The 17,290-nt window shown below is 45.5% G+C and overlaps 1 protein-coding gene across 4 annotated transcripts in view; it reads right to left on the reverse strand.

Annotated features, from left to right (window-relative positions):
- zgc:153896 (uncharacterized protein LOC569930 homolog) overlaps positions 1–8,260 on the reverse strand; it is an 85,930-nt gene extending 77,670 nt beyond the window's left edge. Inside the window, exon 1 of one of the 4 annotated variants that reach the window (XM_038820580.1) lies at positions 7,943–8,260. In XM_038820580.1, the coding sequence (XP_038676508.1) occupies positions 7,943–8,186 (244 nt within the window). In that variant the 5' untranslated portion in view covers positions 8,187–8,260. Of the gene's footprint in view, positions 1–5,841; positions 6,044–7,127; positions 7,244–7,942 lie in introns of those variants that run through there. The other 3 variants (XM_038820582.1, XM_038820583.1, XM_038820581.1) reach the window with 3 other exon arrangements.
- Between the last annotated feature and the right edge of the window lie 9,030 nt (positions 8,261–17,290).

Genomic DNA, 17,290 nt, shown 5'->3' on the forward strand with positions numbered 1-17,290 from the left:
TTCTGTCTTTGGTGTTGGCACTGTCGTTGTTCCTGACTTTGTTGTTTTCGTTGCCGTTCGTGTTGCTGTTTTTGTCGTTTCTGTCTTTGGTGTTGTCGCTATCTTTGTTCCTGACTTTGTTGTTTTCGTTGCCGTTCTTGTTGTCTCTGTCTCTGTCGTTGTCGCTATCTTTGTGCCTGACTTTGTTGTTTGTCTTGTCGCGCTTCAGGTTGCTTTTGTTCTTTCTGTTGTCGTTCTCGTTTCTGCTGTGCTTCTTTTGACTTTTGTTTTTCTTGTTATACTCTATTCGTGTCCCGAGTGGATAATTTGAGTCATTGAGCATTTCGTCTCGGGAGTGGTGCGAATGATCTGATGTTGCATCGGTGCAGGTGACCTCAATCATTTGTGGAGAATTGGATTCCTCATCTTTGCTTTCTTGGTGCTCCTCTTCCGGAGTCAAATTCTTCTCGATTTCATTTGACGCGGTGTCTCTGGATTCTTGGCGCTCCTCTTCTGGAGTCAAAACCTCCATGATTACAATTGACGTGATGTCTGTGGACTTCTGGCGCTCCTCTTCTGGAGTCCAAATCTGCATGATTTCAGTTGACGTGGTGTCTCCGGACTCTTGGTGCTCCGCTTCTGGAGTTGAAATCTTCATGATTTCTGTTGATGTTGTCTCACTGGACTCCAGGTGCTCCTCTTCTGGAGTCAGAATCTGCATGGTTTCTTTCGGCGTTGTCTCTCTGGACTCCAGGTGCTCCTCTTCTGGAGTCAAAATCTGCATGTTTTCTTTTGGCTTGGTCTCTCTGGACTCCAGGTGCTCCTCTTCTGGAGTCAGAATCTGCATGGTTTCTTTCGGCGTTGTCTCTCTGGACTCCAGGTGCTCCTCTTCTGGAGTCAAAATCTGCATGTTTTCTTTCGGCATCGTCTCTCTGGACTGTTGGGTGGCCCGACTCTGTGCTTCTGTACAGACAAGCTGAGAACTGTCAGTCTCGCTGTGATCCTGTACGTCGAGTGCGATCACCTTGTTACTGTTTTCGCTCTGTGCTTCGGTACAGACAAGCTGAGAACTGTCAGTCTCGCTGTGATCCTGTACGCCGAGTGTGATCACCTTGTCACTGTCTTCGCGTGCAGTGGGTAGAGGTGCATTGTCTTCTTCTTGTTCATGTGAGCTTGTTAGACTTTCATAGTCTGCTTGTGGTTGCTCAGATACGGCAGGTTGACCTTCATGGTCTTGTGCATGCATGGTGTCAGTGGTTAGATGTACGTTGTCTTCTTCCTGTTCCTGTGAGCTTGGTAGACTTTCATAGTCTGCTTGCGGTTGCTCAGATACAGCGGGTTTACCTGCATGGTCTTGTTCATGCATGGTGTTCGCCAGGGAGTGTTTGCTTGCATCCCTTTTGGAGTCTTTCATCACTCGCACTGTGGAGCCTGTCATCGCTCGCTCTGTGGAGTCTTCCTGTGCTCTCTGTGTGGCGTCGTCATCGTCTAGGGTATTGCTGTCATCCAATGTATCGACGAGCTGCCATGGCATCATGGTGTTGGATTCATCTACCATGAGTAGAGTCGTGTTGAGCTTTGCAACGGTGTCGCTGATGCTGTGATCAGCATGTCCAAATAATTCCTCCATGTCTGAGTAGTATTCTTTGAAACCCATTTCATCTTCGTTGGCTTCTTCTACAACGAGTTGATTTGTGTTGAACTTTGCGACCGTGTCGCTGATGCTGTGATAAGCATATCCGACTGACTCAGCTGTGTCTGAGTAGTAGTCTTCGAAAACCAAATCATCCTGGTTGGATTCTTCTACCACGAGTTGATTCGTGTTGAACTTTGCGACCGTGTCGCTGATGCTGTGATAAGCATATCCGACTGACTCAGCCACATGTCTGAGTAGTGTTCTTTGAAAACCAAATCATCTTGGTTGGATTCATCTACCACGAGTTGGTTCGTGTTGTGCTTTGCGACCGTGTCGCTGATGCTGTGATAAGCATATCCGACTGACTCAGCCATGTCTGAGAGGTAATCTTCGAAAAACAAATCCTCTTTTGTTGTTTCGGAATTCTTTTTGTTCTCTTCACTTTGGGTGGTGCAGACTGCTTTTTTCAGGGTGTTGTGCAAGTTGTTTTTAACTGTTGGTTTAAGTTCAGGCGTTTTTCTGTGTTCTGGGGCAAGAAAATTTGTGTTTACCACTTTAAGTGTCTTGTTTGCAATTTTCGGGCATTTCCCTTTTAAGTGGGCGTGGTCGGGATGCTCAGACGTCATGACGTCACGCGCAGGAATGCATTGCGCATGCGCAAATCGGCCTTCCTCCTTCACTGTGCGGTTTTGTTTCCATTGCGCATGCGCGGCTTGCGCATGCGCATTACGATCCGCGACCAAAACTTTTTTTGACTGCGCATGCGCGGCTTGCGCATGCGCATAACGATCGGCACCGCGATATTTTTTAAACTGCGCATGCGCGGCTTCCGGTTCCGGCGCATGCGCAGACGCAATTTGTAGTTCTTTGCTTACCGGAGACTGCAAAATGTGCTCCGACGCCATTTTTTCGCGGATTTCAGCGATTTTTCTGTCCCATCTGGACTGGATTTCTAAAAGTTGTAAGTTACCTTCTCTTCCCGATCTGGACTGGGTTTCAGCGTTTTGGCTTTGTGATAAATTCGTGTTATTTCTTCTTTTTGATCTGTACTTTTCATTCGCGATTTCTTGTTCTTTTCGTGATTTTTTAAGTTTTGCATCACTCAGTCTCTGTGCAGTTTGGACTCTGAGCATGCCTTGCTGTTCAAATTTCTCACAGTACTCTTCAAATTTGTTTAGTACCGTTTGTAAGCTGTTTCTGTCTTCACCTTTTGAGTATTTAAATCCATTATAAACTTTCGTAGCTTCATGTCCTTCGATGAGAATTGCTATTTTAATTTCGTCTGAGGCTGCTGCTGCATCATTTGCTATGATACCGTAACCAAACCATTGTTTAAACCTTTCCCAGACACTTTTTACATTTCCAGTCGTGTCCAGCTGAAGTGTGAATCCAAGGCACTTCCTCCCATCAGCGATGCCTTCCCAAGTCGAATGTCCAGTAGGAGATTTCCATGCCATTTTGTTCTTTCTGTGTCTGCCACTGAGTTGTCCTGTAGTAAGCGTCTGAAGCCACTCCTGGGTACCATGTGTTGTTACTCGTGTCTTAATAAAGCTCGTAGTCTCAAATGTGGAGAAGATGCTTTATTGTGAGTTCGTTCTCTCTTCAGTGCTGTTACCTATGGCTACCTTCAGTGTTCCTAGCTGGCGTGTGTCCTGCTCCAAGTTCTGCCCTCTGTGAAGTGTCCTCACTTCCTGTCCCCGTCTATTTATATGGCTCTCCCGTGCCCCCTCTAGTGTTTGCTCAGTTGTATTGCATCTAGTTAACTTGTGATCACCACATCCCCCTTTTTCTCTTTACATATTTTCTGTACATCATTAAAGAAAATTGTACATCCTGTCCCGGTGTATTCATAGCTCTCCCTCTGGTGTTTGCTCAGTTGTTTTGTATCTAGTAAATCTACGATCACCACACATACCTCTCCAGTCACCTGAGGAAGGAGCAGTGCTCCGAAAGCTCAGGTTTGAAACAAACCTGTTGAACTTTAACCTGGTGTTGTAAGACTTCTTACTAGATCTATATAGGCAGAGGTATCTGGGCAGTATGTTCATTTTGATCGTCTGGACCTTTGACTTCCTCTGTCAGACTGGTGAGGTTCCATTTGTGGACCCCTTTCCAGTCATCGGCTATTTGGATCCCCAGGTAGCGGAATTTGTGTCGGGCTTGTTTATACGGCAGTCCCATTAGTGCTGCCCCCCTCCCCTCTCCTTGTGGGTGTAACGGAAATATCTCGCTTTTGCTCATATTGCGTTTGTAGCCCGAGAACGCACCAAACTCTTTCGGGAGCTTGATGATCCCGTACATGCTACTTTGTGGGTCCGAAATGTAGACAAAGGGTCATCTGGACTTGAAATGTTAGCTCTTTTCTCTCCTTACAGATGCTGCCAGACCTGCTGAGATTTTCCAGCATTTTCTCCTGTTCTATATCCATCTTGTCAGTTCATCTCTGATCCTGTGTGACTTCGCCTTTTGTACCAGTCTGCCATGAAGGACTTTATCAAAGGCTTTACTGAAGTCCATGTAGACAACATGCACTGCCATTTCTTCATCAATCATCTGAGTCACTTCATCAGAAAACATGATCAAGTTAGTGAGACACGGCCTCCTCTTCACAAAACAATGCTGCCTCTCGCTAATAAGTCAATTTGTTTCCAAATGTGAGTAAAACCTGTCCCGAAGAATCTTCTCCAATGATTTCCCTAGCACTGACATAAGGCTCACCAGCCTGTAGTTTCCTGGATTATCCCTTCTACCCTTCTTAAACAAAGGAACAACATTGGCTCCTACTTAGTCCTTGGGACCTCACTTGTAGCTGATGAAGATACAAAGGTTTTTGTCAAGGCTCCAGCAATTTTCTCCCTTGCCTCCCTCGGTATTCTAGAGTAGATCCCATCAGGCCCTATGGACTTAGCTACCTTAATTCTTTTTGAGACACCCAACATCTCCTCCTTTTTGATATTGAGATGACCCAGAATATCTACACACCCTTCCCTAGACTCATCATCCACCAAATCCTTCTCATTCACATACTGTGCAAAGTACTCATTTAGTACCTCATCCAATTACTCTTGCCCCACTCATAGATTCCCCCAACTCTGCGCTTGAGTGGGCCAACCCTTTCCCTGGCTATAGTGGCACAGTAGCACAGTGGCTAGCACTGTTGCTTCACAGCTCCAGGGTCACCGATTTGATTCCCGCTTTGGTCAATGTCGTTGCAGAGTCTGCACGTTCTTCCCGCATCTGTATGTGTTTCCTCCCATAAGTCCTGAAAGACGTGCTTATTAGGTGAATTGGACATTCTGAATTCTCCCTCTGTGTACCCAAACAGGCGCCGGAGTGTGGCAACTCGGATATTTTCACAGTAACTTCATTGCAGTGTTAATGTAAGCCTACTTGTGACAATAATAAATATTATCAATATTATTATTATTACCTTCTTGCTCATTACACATGTATAAATTACTTGGTATTTTCCTTCATTCTGTTTGCCAAGGACCTTTCATGACCCCTCTTAGCCCTCCTGACTCTTTGCTTAAGATGGTTCCTACTTTTTTTATATTCTTCAAGGACTTTGTCTGTTTTCAGTCTTCTAGACCTTAGAATTACTTTATTTTTCTTTTTTGACTAAACTCACAACATCCTTCATTATCCAAGATTCCCGCAACTTGCCATACTTATCCTTCACCTCACAGGAAAATGCCAGTCCTGAATTCTAATCAACTGATGTTTGAAAGACCCCCACATGTCAGATGTTGATTTCAGCTCAAACATCTGCCCCGAATCCAGATTCTTCAGGTTCTGCATCTGAGGACTCCTCTTATCTTTATCCAACAGTACCGTAAAACTTGCTGAATTATGGTCACTGTTGCCAAAATGGTCCCATACTGAAACTTTGACCACGTCTCGGGACTCATTCACCAATACCAGGTCCAGTACGGCTCCTTTCCTAGTTGGACTATTTACATATTGTTTCAAGAAACCCTCCAGAATGCTCTTGTGAGTCCCTGTGAATATATAAAATCACCCACCACAACAAACCTGTTGCTTTTACATATTTCCAAAATCTGCCAACATATCTGCACCTCTGTCTCTCGCTGGCTGGTCCCTTCTTATTCCTGAGCTCTATCCCAGTGTTCTTCAAATTTTTTTTCCGGGGACCAATTTTTACCAACCGGCCGACCTTCCCGACCCACGCCGGCCGACCTGAGCGACCCACCATTTTCTCTTACCTTGTTTGCTGCTGATAAAAATGGAGGAAATGGTTTGTATCCCTTTGGCCCTCGTACATGCTCCTCCAATGGAACTTGTTGGTTGAAAGTGAAGTCTTTCAACCAACCTACGGCAGCACGGTAGCATGGTGGTTAGCATAAATGCTTCACAGCGCCAGGGTCCCAGGTTTGGTTCCCGGCTGGGTCACTGTCTGTGCGGAGTCTGCACGTCCTCCCCGTGTGTGCGTGGGTTTCCTCCGGGTGCTCCGGTTTCCTCCCACAGTCCAAAGATGTGCTGGTTAGGTGGATTGGCCATGCTAAATTGCCTGTAGTGTCCTAAAAAAAAGTAAGGTTGGGAGGGGGGGGTTGTTGGGTTACGGGTATAGGGTGGATACGTGGGTTTGAGTAGGGTGATCATTGCTCGGCACAACATCGAGGGCCGAAGGGCCTGTTCTGTGCTGTACTGTTCTATGTTCTATGTTCTTCTGGTGTCGGAAAGTATGGTGTCTCCATCTGTCCAAAATTCTGCATTTTTTTCCTGTAAAATTTGATCAAATAACCCCCCCCCCCCCCCCCGCTCCCCGCCACCCCAGAACTTGTAAAAAATAAATGAATAAAATAAATGAAAAATATAAAAGTTAAATGAATAAACTAAATGAATAAAAAACCCCGGAACTTGTAAAGAAAAATTAGTAAAATGAATTAAAGAAATTAACATTAAATGAATAAAATAAATGAATAAAATGAATAACCCCCCCCCCCCCCCCCGAACTTGTAAAACAAAAAGCTGCGACCGTTTTTTAAAAATCCATTTTTTTTTCCGGTGGGAGGGGTCGGAGTCACAGAGAGAGGGAGGGAGCCGAGCATCGGAATGGGCACCCCGGGGGGAGCGCACACACTGGGTGGGGAGAGTACACACTGGGGAAGGGGGGGAGAGGGCAGGATGGGGATGGGGGAGAGGGCACACTGGGGATGGGGGGAGGCGGCACACTGGGGATGGGGGGGGAGAGGGCAGGATGGGGGTGGGGGGTAGAGGGCAGGATGGGGGGACGAGAGGGGGCACACTGGGGGAGGGGACACACTAGGGGTGGGAGGCACACTGGAGTTTGGGGGGTTCCTTAATTCCACCCGGGCCGGGCGGCTGATCTGGGCAGAGAGGGAGAGCAGCCCTGCCGAGAGGCCGGTGTGTTTGGGGCGGGGTGGGGGAGCTGCGGGGCCACCTGTCGTTCAGCAGCGCGGCCCCGGGATGAGGCGCCCCCGGTACCCGGGACAAATACAAAACAATTCAGCGTCGAGGCTTCGCTCACCATAAACTGCAGCCGGAGCCCTGGCCCCGCTGCCCCGCTCCCCAGGCAGCTTCCCCACTCCAAATCCCGCCTCACACGGCCCACTGCAGCGTCACCGAGTCAAACAAACCACGCCAACAGCGTGCTCTGCAATCCTCCCGATACCCGCTCGCGACCCACCCGCAGGTCGCACCCCCGAGTTTGAAAAACACTGCTCTATCCTATTGCCTCGCTGCATAATCCCTCCGAGGTGTCCACCCTCAGCCCAGCTGGGATATTCTCCTTAACCAGTAATGCAACTCCCCCACCCCTTTTACATCCCTCTCTATTTTGCCTGAATCATTTAAATCCTGGAACGTTTAGTTGCCAATCCTGTCCCTCCTTCAACCAAGTCTCTGTAATAGCAACAACGCCATTGTTCCAAGCTCTAAGGACAGCATAGTGGTTAGCATTGCTGCCTCACGGCGTAAAGGTCCCAGGTTCGATCCCGGCTCTGGGTCACTGTCCGTGTGGAGTTTGCACATTCTCCCCGTGTCTGCGTGGGTTTCACCCCCACAACACAAAGGTGTGCAGGGTAGGTGGATTGGCCACGCTAAATTGCCCCTAAATTGGAAAAAAAATCAATTGGGTATTCTAAATTTTTTTTTAAATCTTTGCCTTTTTGAAATAACCTTTTCAATTACCTTCTGTTCCTTTCCGCAAACATCCAGTAAAAAAAATGTTTCAACACATTATTGGTCTCTATTAATTCACATATATAACACCAATTAAACACTAAGCAAGTCACATAGTCCAATATTTTCATGTTGAAAATGTACTTTGTTTTGATGCCTCACCTGTGATAGTTGTGAAATGGGAAGGCGATGTCATTGTTACAAAAGGTGGGTTAATGTATTTTGCTTTCACTCCCTTTCTTGTTAAATAGTCCAAATGTGGCGTCTCCACATCCTGATCATAATCCCAACGAAATCCATCAAAAGAAATCAACAGGAGTTTATTCATTTTCTGACGTTTCTCATTCAGCTGGATTGGCAGACATGTCACTACAATTAGCAATGAAATAAAAGTTAAACACTTCATTGTAGTTCTATTGATAGCATTGAACAGGAACAAGTGAGTCCAGAAACGTTGTACAGGTTGTTCAACGATGGAAGAGAAGGAATGACGGCAGAGAGAACCTTTCGGCAGAGCTGTTCAGAATTTGATTAAGTACATCTTTTATCTTGATGTTAAAGAATAAAGGTCAAGTATGGCATCACTCGCTGAGTCAACATCTTTGATAATTGAACTGATAAATTATATTCTGTTAAAACAAGCAGTTAGTTTCATATTTAGACACGTATACATACAAAATGCGCATTTTCCTCCAAAAGTGATTAGTTTTCAATGTTTTTTGCGAAAAATGCATTTTGCATGGTTTTATTCTTCAATGTTCCTGTGCAAAATATTCATTTTACACCAAAAGTGATTTCAGAACATACAGTGCAGAAGGAGGCCATTTGGCCCATCGAGTCTGCACTGACCCATTTAAGCCCTCACTTCCACCCTATCCGTACGTAACTCAATAACCCCTCCTCACCTTTATGGTCACTAAGAGCAATTTATCATGGCCAATCCACCTAACCTGCACATCTTTGGACTGTGGGAGGAAACTGGAGCACCCAGAGTAAACCCACGCAGACACGGGGAGAACGTGCAGACTCAGCACAGACAGTGACCCAGCAGGGAATCAAACATGGGACCCTGGCGCTGTGAAGCCACAGTGTTATCCACTTGAGCTACCGAATATGGTTTCAAACCATATCCTTTTGCAAAATTATTGCACAAAAAATGTTCAGTAGAATTTCCATTTCTGAGACTTTGGACACTTCTTCTAAGGCAGCAAACCTGGACGTGGTTGGTAAGCCCAAGGAAAAGGCAGTCGAAGGGAGAGCAAGTGAGACCCCGCTGAGTTGCGGTTCCCATGACATCCCCACCAACACCACCCTCACACCGCCCATCCCTAATTACCGTTGCGAAGGTGGTGGTGGTCTTGAAGTACTGTAGTGCATGTAAACTGTAGATGTTGTTAGAAAGAGAGACCTGGGATTTAGTTGAAGTGACAGTGAAGGAATAGCAATTTAATTCCAAGCCAGAATGGTGTGTGGCTTGGAAAACTGATGGTGTTTCCAGTGTCGCGTAGGACTCTTGAATTGATTTCAAATTAATAGTGTCAGACATTGAAGCTAGAGTAAAATTTCTGGAGAGCCAACTCAGGTTCTACTCACTTGCAGTCTTCTTCTGTGATTTTGGAAGGATCTGTGCAGCTGTAAAGCTTCCCCTAAGTTGAAGAAATTCAAAAATTAGCAACAGAAAGAACAGTCACACCACCTTCAACCACACATCACCTTCACACTACCCTGATCCCCACACTACCACAACACCCACACCACCCCCTCACCCTACTCCACCAATCTCACCACCCCCTGCCCATGATCTAATCATGTGTCTGTGTCATGTCGGCCAGTGGCTGGACAATGTCGCCGACGATATCAGACATGGCCTGCTGTGACTGGGCCACATTCAGGAGTGCTGTTGCAATGACATATGGCTGTTGTGAGAGGGCAACCCTGTCCTGGGCCTTAGCCACTGCCTGCACAGATTTCCCCTTGGAAATGCTAATCTATCACCGAAGCCCTCACCCCCCAAAGCCTCCATCGCGGACTTCACCTGTGCAGTGTTGGCCTGGATGGAAGGTATGATCCGCACCACCTCCTGCTCCTGCACTTGCTAGGACCCATACCCATTGACCCTCAACCCATAGACATGGCTTTATTGCCTGTAAGACCACAAAGGTAGACACCACTTAAGTTGGCTCGGGTGCAGGTCACAGCTTCGTGATAGGGGCTAGGGCACTTATCTGTATATATGTTTCCACATTAAACACCTACGCACAATGATTGGAGTAGGTCCCTTACCGGCGGGACCTGGCGGCGCAGGCGGGTTCCGGGGTTCTTGGGGGGGCGCTCTTCGCTGCTGCTCACCATCATCGTGCTTCTGATGAATGTTTTTCATTTTGTTCCAGCACACAGCCTGAGACCCACTGAGCAGTTTAAGTTTGAACTTGGATTGTGAGTATCCTCTGGAAGTTTGCGAAGTTCCCAAGATTACTATAGTGGATGAGGCTTTTGGGGAAAGGGGATTGCATGCATCTATCATAGTTTTAAGACACTGCTAAAATTGTGTAAAATAAGCTTTTACGTGGTGCCCGTTTAGTATTCCTTCCATAGTCATAGTTTTGTAAAGCATAAGGCATTTAGTGGTGTTTTCTAGCATTTGGTGATATTGACCTTGAACGTTTAATAAATACCTATATTTGGCTTTCAATTGGAGTCCGTTTTGAGTTTTCAATTCCTCACCCACGATCTCTGACCAAGTCACAATAGTAAATATCCCTTACCATAATTCCGGTGTCTAGGACCGAGGGGTACCCTGGGCGCCTCGAAACCACCCACTCAGGAAAGACTGCCAGATAAAGGTGGGCAGAGACTTTCCTTTCTTCTCTCTCCCGGGGGCGCTGCTCAAGCGGAGTAGGCGCAAGGTGGTTGTGAGTCCACCGGTAAGAGAGAGAGGATCACCCGGGCAGTGGTGGGGCTTGGACAAAGGGGTGTCAAGCCCCAATATAAGCCCGTTGGGTGGAGTTAGAAAGGGGGATCCTGCTACAATCCCCCCGATCTGGCCTGGGATGTGTCCCCACAGTGGCCTGGCCCGCGATCGGGGCCTGTACCGTGGGGGCACTCTATCCTTCCGTACCGGAAGCTGTGGTCCTCCGCAATTCCCGGTGCGGCAGCAAATCTCTCTGCGCATGCACGGGGATGATGCCAGCACATACAGGCACTCCCGTGCATGCTCTAACTCAAGCCGGCCAGCGGAGGCCTTTCGGTGCCTGTTGGCGTGGCACCAAGCCCCTTTCCAAGAAAGGGAGTGAAAGCAAAATACATTAACCCACCTTTTGTAACAATGCCATCGCCTTCCCATTTCACAACTATCACAGGTGAGGCATCAAAACACAGTACATTTTCTACATGAAAATATTGGACTATGTGACTTGCTTAGTGTTTAATTGGTGTTATATATGTGAATCAATAGAGACCAATAATGTGTTGAAACATTTTTTTTTACGGAAAGGAACAGAAGGTAATTGAAAAGGTTATTTCAAAAAGGCAAAGATTTTTAAAAATAAATTTAGAATACCCAATTGATTTTTTTTCCAATTTAGGGGCAATTTAGCGTGGCCAATCTACCTACCCTGCACATCTTTGTGTTGTGGCGGTGAAACCCACGCAGACACGGGGAGAATGTGCAAACTCCACACGGACAGTGACCCAGAGCTGGGATCGAACCTGGGACCTCGGCACCGTGAGTAAGCAGTGCTAATCACTGCACCACCGTGCTGCCCCAAAAGGTCAAAGTTAAGCAGCCATAAGTAATTGAATCCTAAAACAGGTTATAAACTTCTTACAGACAAATAAAATGGCCCATGAAAGTGGTAGGAGGATCATCCACTCCATTCTCTTGGGCAGTGCACTTCAGATCCTTGCAGTAGTTGCATGAATGAAAGTTTCCTCATGTCACCATTGCTTCTTTTGCCAATTGTCGTAAATTTCTACCCTCTATTCTCGATCCTTCCACCAATGGGAACTGTTTCTCCCAATCTACTCTGTCCAGACCGCTCATGCTTTTGAACACCTCTATCAATTCTCTGCTCAACCTTCCCTTCTTCAAGAAAACAAATCAACTTTTCCAACCTTTCTGTGAAACTGGATTTGTTTATTGTCCCTTGTACCGAGATGCAGTGAAAAGTATTTTTCTGCGAGCAGCTCGATCAGATCATTTAATACATGAAAAGAAAAGAAAATACATAACAGAGCAACAAAAGGTACACAATATAAATACATAGACACCGCATCGGATGAAGAATACAGGGATTTAGTGTTATCAGGTCTGTCCATAAGAGGGTCGTTTAGGAGTTTGGTAACAGCAGGAAAAAAGCTGTTTTTGAATCTGTTTGTGCATGTTCTGCGACTTTTGTATCTCCTGCCCAATGGAAGAAGTTGGAAGAGTGAGTGAGCTGGGTGGGAGGGGTCTTTGATTATGTTACCCACTTTCCCGAGGCAGCGGGAGGTGCAGATGGAATTAATAGATGGGAGGCGGGTTTGTGTGTTGGACTGGGTTGTGTTCACGACTCTCTGAAGTTTCTTGCAGTCTTGGGCCAAGCAGTTGCCATACCAAGCTGTGATGCAGCCAGATAGAATGCTTTCTATGGTGCACCTGTAAAAGTTAGTAATTGAAATTTCTCATCCCTGGGACCACACTTATGAATCTTTTGTGCACCTTGTCAGATTTTTTTCTGAAGTGTGGGGTCAGTGCCTCACAGCTCCGGGATCGTGGGTTCAATTCCAGCATCGGGTGACTGTGACCATGTGGAGTTTTCACTTTCTCCCCGTGTCTGCGTGGGTTTCCTCCTACAGTCCAAAGGTGTGCAGGTTAGGTGGATTGGCCTACTAAATTGCCCCTTCATGCCCAAAAGGTTAAGTGGGGTTACTGGGTTATGGTGTGGGCTTAAGTGGGGTGCTCTTTCCAGGAGTCTGTGTGGATTCGATGGGCCGAATGGCCTCCTTCTGCACTGTAGGGATTCTATTTTCAGAGCTTGGAAAAATTTAGAGCACCCCAATTAAGGGGCAATTTAGTGTGGCCAATCCACCTCCCCTGCACATTTTTGGGTGATGGGGGTGAAACCCATTCAAACATGGGGAGAATATACAAACTCCACACGGACAGTGTCCCAGAGCGGGATCAAACCTGGGACCTTTACGCCGTGAGGCAGCAGTGCTAACCACTATGCTGTCCTTAGAGCTTGGAACAATGATGGTGTTCCTATTACAGAGACTTGGTTGAAGGAGGGACAGGATTGGCAGCTAAACGTTCCAGGATTTAAATGATTTAGGTGAAATAGAGAGGGATGTAGAAGGGGTGGGGGAGTTGCATTACTGGTTAAGGAGAATATCACAGCTGGGCTGAGGGTGGACACCTCGGAGGGATTATGCAGCGAGGCAATAGGATAGAGCTCAGGAATAGGAAGAGAGTTTACTGCAAGCCTCCCAACAGCCACCGGAAGATAGAGGAGTAGATATGTAGGCAGATTTTGGAAAGGTGTAAAAGCAACATGTTTGGTGTGAAGGCCAGCCTACCGAATGCATTCTTGACCACCTTATCCACATGCGTTGCCACTTTTAGTGATTGGTGGACATGCACGCCCAGATCTCTGTGCCTGTCAATACTTGCAAGAGTTCTACCATTTACTTGCATTGGACTCTCCAAAATGCATTTCCTCACACTTGTCCGAAAAGCAACGAGAAGCAATTCAAAATGCTTAAATCGCCGAGAAAATCACTTTTTTCCCAAAAAGAATGTTTGGCAAAAAAAAGTTAATTTTGATGCAGTACGCTTTGAAACCAAACGGCAAATTACTGAACATGCTTAAATTGCCGAGAAAATCACTTTTTTCCCAAAATGAATGGTTGGCAAAAAATAGTAAATTTTCATGCAAGCCTTTCTGAAACCAAACGGCAAATTACTCAAAATGCTTAATTCGCCGAGATAATCATTTTCTTTCCAAAATGAATGTTTGGCAAAAAATAATTAATTTTGATGCAAGGCGCTCTGAACATCAACAGCAAACTACCGAAAATGCTTAAATCGCCGAGAAAATCACTTTTTTCCCAAAAAGAATGTTTGGCAAAAAATAGTTAATTTTGATGCAAGACGCTCTGAAACAAAATGCCAAGGTACTCACAATGCTTAACTCGTCAAGAAAATCCCTTTTTTCCCAAAAAGAATGTTTGGCAAAAAATAGTAAATTTTCATGCAAGCTTTTCTGAAACCCAACGGCAAGGGGCTGTTTAGCTCACAGGGCTAATCGCTGGCTTTGAAAGCAGACCAAGGCAAGCCAGCAGCACGGTTCGATTCCCGTAACAGCCTCCCCGAACAGGCGCCGGAATGTGGCGACTAGGGGCTTTTCACAGTAACTTCATTTGAAGCCTACTCGTGACAATAAGCGATTTTCATTTCATTTCAAATTACTCAAAATGCTTAATTCGCCGAGATAATCGCTTTTTCCCCAAAAAGAATGTTTGGCAAAAAATAGTTAATTTTGATGCAAGCCGCTCTGAAACAAAATGCCAAGGTACTCAAAACGCTTGGCAAAAAATAATTAATTTTGATGCAAGCTGCTCTGAAACAAAATGCCAAGGTACTCAAAATGCTTAACTTGCCGAGACAATCAATTTTTTTCCAAAATGAATGGTTGCCAAAAAATAGTAAATTTTCATGCAAGCCTTTCTGAAACCAAACGGCAAATCACTCAAAATACGCCAAGAAAATCACTTTTTTTCCAAAATGAATAGTTGGCTAAAAATAGTAAAGTTTTATGCAAGAGTCTCTGAAACCAAACGCCAAATTACGCAAAATGCTTAATTCGCCGCGAAAATCACTTTTCTTTACAAAATGAATGGTTGGCAAAAAATAGTAAATTTTCATGCAAGCCGCTCTGAAATGTAGCCACCTGGGTTGGCCACTTCCTCACACAAAATGGAAGAATGTAAAGGTTACAGGGAAAGATGGACATTGGTAAAGAAACAAGCAGTTTGCAGAATCCCCTGTATTCTAGCTGCTAAAGAATCCAGACAGAATTGTAACAAACGAGCTACGCATATTAAGTCAGTGATTCACAGTGATTCCCAGGCACAATGGACACAACAGTTAACTGCAATCGCTACATTCTATAGAAGGTCAGACATCCCGGCGCCAGTGGAGTCTGAGACAAAGGACACCAATAAGATGGAAGGAAACGCCCGGTGATCGAGGAACAGCCCCGTTATTGGGGAAATTCAAATCAATCGATTGGGAAGAGACCCAATCGATTGCAGGTTTAGATAGGGTCCGCTCAGAAGGACGTGAAGCCCCTAGGACCTATAAAAGTCAGGTCCCAGGACTGATTCTTTCTTCTTGACCAGCCGGCCCTCCCAGCAGAACACCTTTGCAGCAGAAGACATTGAGAAGGAGAGGCCTGGTCAGCAGCCGCCATCAAGTAAATGTCATACAACGCACGCTACGAGAGTAGACACTCCTGACCCCTTTAGTCCACACCAACTGGAAGCCTGCAGATCCAGGACAAAGCAAGAGGCCATTGTTCCCTAATCTGGCAGCTCCCTTATTCCAGATAAGTATTGGCATGTTAGTGGTAGGAATAGCCTAGTCTTTTAGTGTTATATGCATAAGTAGTAAATAACTATTATAATAAATGTGTCTTGTTTGAACTTACTAACTGGTGTATTGGGTTATTGGTCTGAACTTGAACTTGAATCTTGTGGCGGTATCATAACGATACCTGGCGACTCTAGAGCTAAGGAATAAAACAGAGCCAAATTGAGTGTAAAGCACACTCACCCAGAACGAGCAACATTTAGTGGTGAAGTCTGACAGGACTCGACTAGAAGTGCCCCCCCCACTCCGAGAGAACCCAACAATTTGAATCAGAAATCCAATTGGGAAAAGGAAAAATCACAAGTGTTCAAGTAGTTCAAATCAATCCTCATAATTCGGAAGTGTGTTTTTGCATGCGTAACTGACAGGGAACTGTCAGTAACTATAAGGTAAAACCGAGAGATTTTTGTTGCGACAAACTGTCGGGAGTTTATAATTCGGGAAATAGCGAAAACCGTACCCGTATTTTATAGCACTGCCTTATTATCCCTCGTTCCAAATTTAGAAGAGATGGCCATGCAGGCAATGGAACGCCTCATCAACCCAGAGCAGTTCATGGTCACAGCGACCAGCAGCAGTAGAGTAGGTCAGTGTCCCGTTTGGGAGCTGGAACTCAGGAAGTACCTCAAAGGGAAAGGATGTGGGTTTTGGAGTGAGTTTTGTTCGAATGAGGAGACAGGTCCCGGGAGTATAGGGAATACTTGGTGGGAGAACGTGTCTAAAATTCATAAGAAAGGTTTGAGTAAAGCACGTAAGCCGATGGCAATTGTGTCCTGCTTGGCACAATTGCAAGACACAGAGGAGGTCATCAGGATGCTCCGAGCAGATTTAGAGGAGAGAAATAGAATGAGCAAAGTGGATGTCAGGGACATCGAGAGAGAGAATTTAGAATTAAGGCAAAAGTTGGCAGATAAGGATAGAGGGGTGGAAAGAGGGCACACCAGTCTTGTCTAGCCCATCTGAGCAGCTCACAGGTACAATACGAAAAAGCCTATCAGGATGTGCAGCGTGCAGTCTTGATAAGACAAGAATCAGAGAAGCAGGTAAAGACACTGAAAAAGCAGTGTAGCGACCTGAAGGCAGCTTTAAGGGCACTCCATGCTGCCACCACTGAGCAAAGGCAAAGCACAGTGGACCATGCTAAGTGTAGGAAACAGATTGCGAAGCTGCAATCTCTGCTTTCTGTGCAGAATGGTTTCCAAGAAACCTTTGGAACGCAATTAGAGGAAGATGATGCACCAGATTGTTAAGTAATGGGTTAAGAGACATTTCAATTAGTTGCCTAATTTATGTTAAGTGTTCAATGATTGTCTCAATTATGTTAAGTGTTCAATGATTGACACTGATATGTAAAGGGGCTTCGGGTGGACTCTGGAGCTTGTGATGATCTGTAGAGTTCTGTGCAGAGTGCGTTTGAACCATTAAAGGTGTGTTGGTGAAAAATGAGCTGAACTCTTGTCTCTTCATACCACAGCATCTAGTACATGCTAACAATGGTAGCAGAGGATAGTTGCTATGTAAATGTGAAGGCTTGAAAGATACAATTTTCCAGATCAAACCAAGGAGTGAAAAAAGGGAAACATTGCTAAACCCAGGCAAAGATGGCTGGTTATGATTATCCTCCCCTATTTTCTGAAAGGGAATCATACGACCAATGGAGAAGTGCAGTAGTTATGTGGACTAAGGTGACTGCTTTAGGAAAGAGAAAACAAGGTATGGCATTGGCTCTTTCTTTACCGAGTAAAAATGGCAGTAAAATCCGAAACAAAGTGCTTTCTGAGGTGGAGTTGGAAGAGTTAAACTCAGAAGAAGGTCTGGCGACTTTATTACTTTATATGGACAAGATTTATAAGAAAGATGACTTGTTAAGTGCGTATGAA

The sequence above is a fragment of the Scyliorhinus canicula genome, chromosome 15, assembly GCF_902713615.1.
Source record: "Scyliorhinus canicula chromosome 15, sScyCan1.1, whole genome shotgun sequence".
Taxonomy (NCBI): domain Eukaryota; kingdom Metazoa; phylum Chordata; class Chondrichthyes; order Carcharhiniformes; family Scyliorhinidae; genus Scyliorhinus; species Scyliorhinus canicula.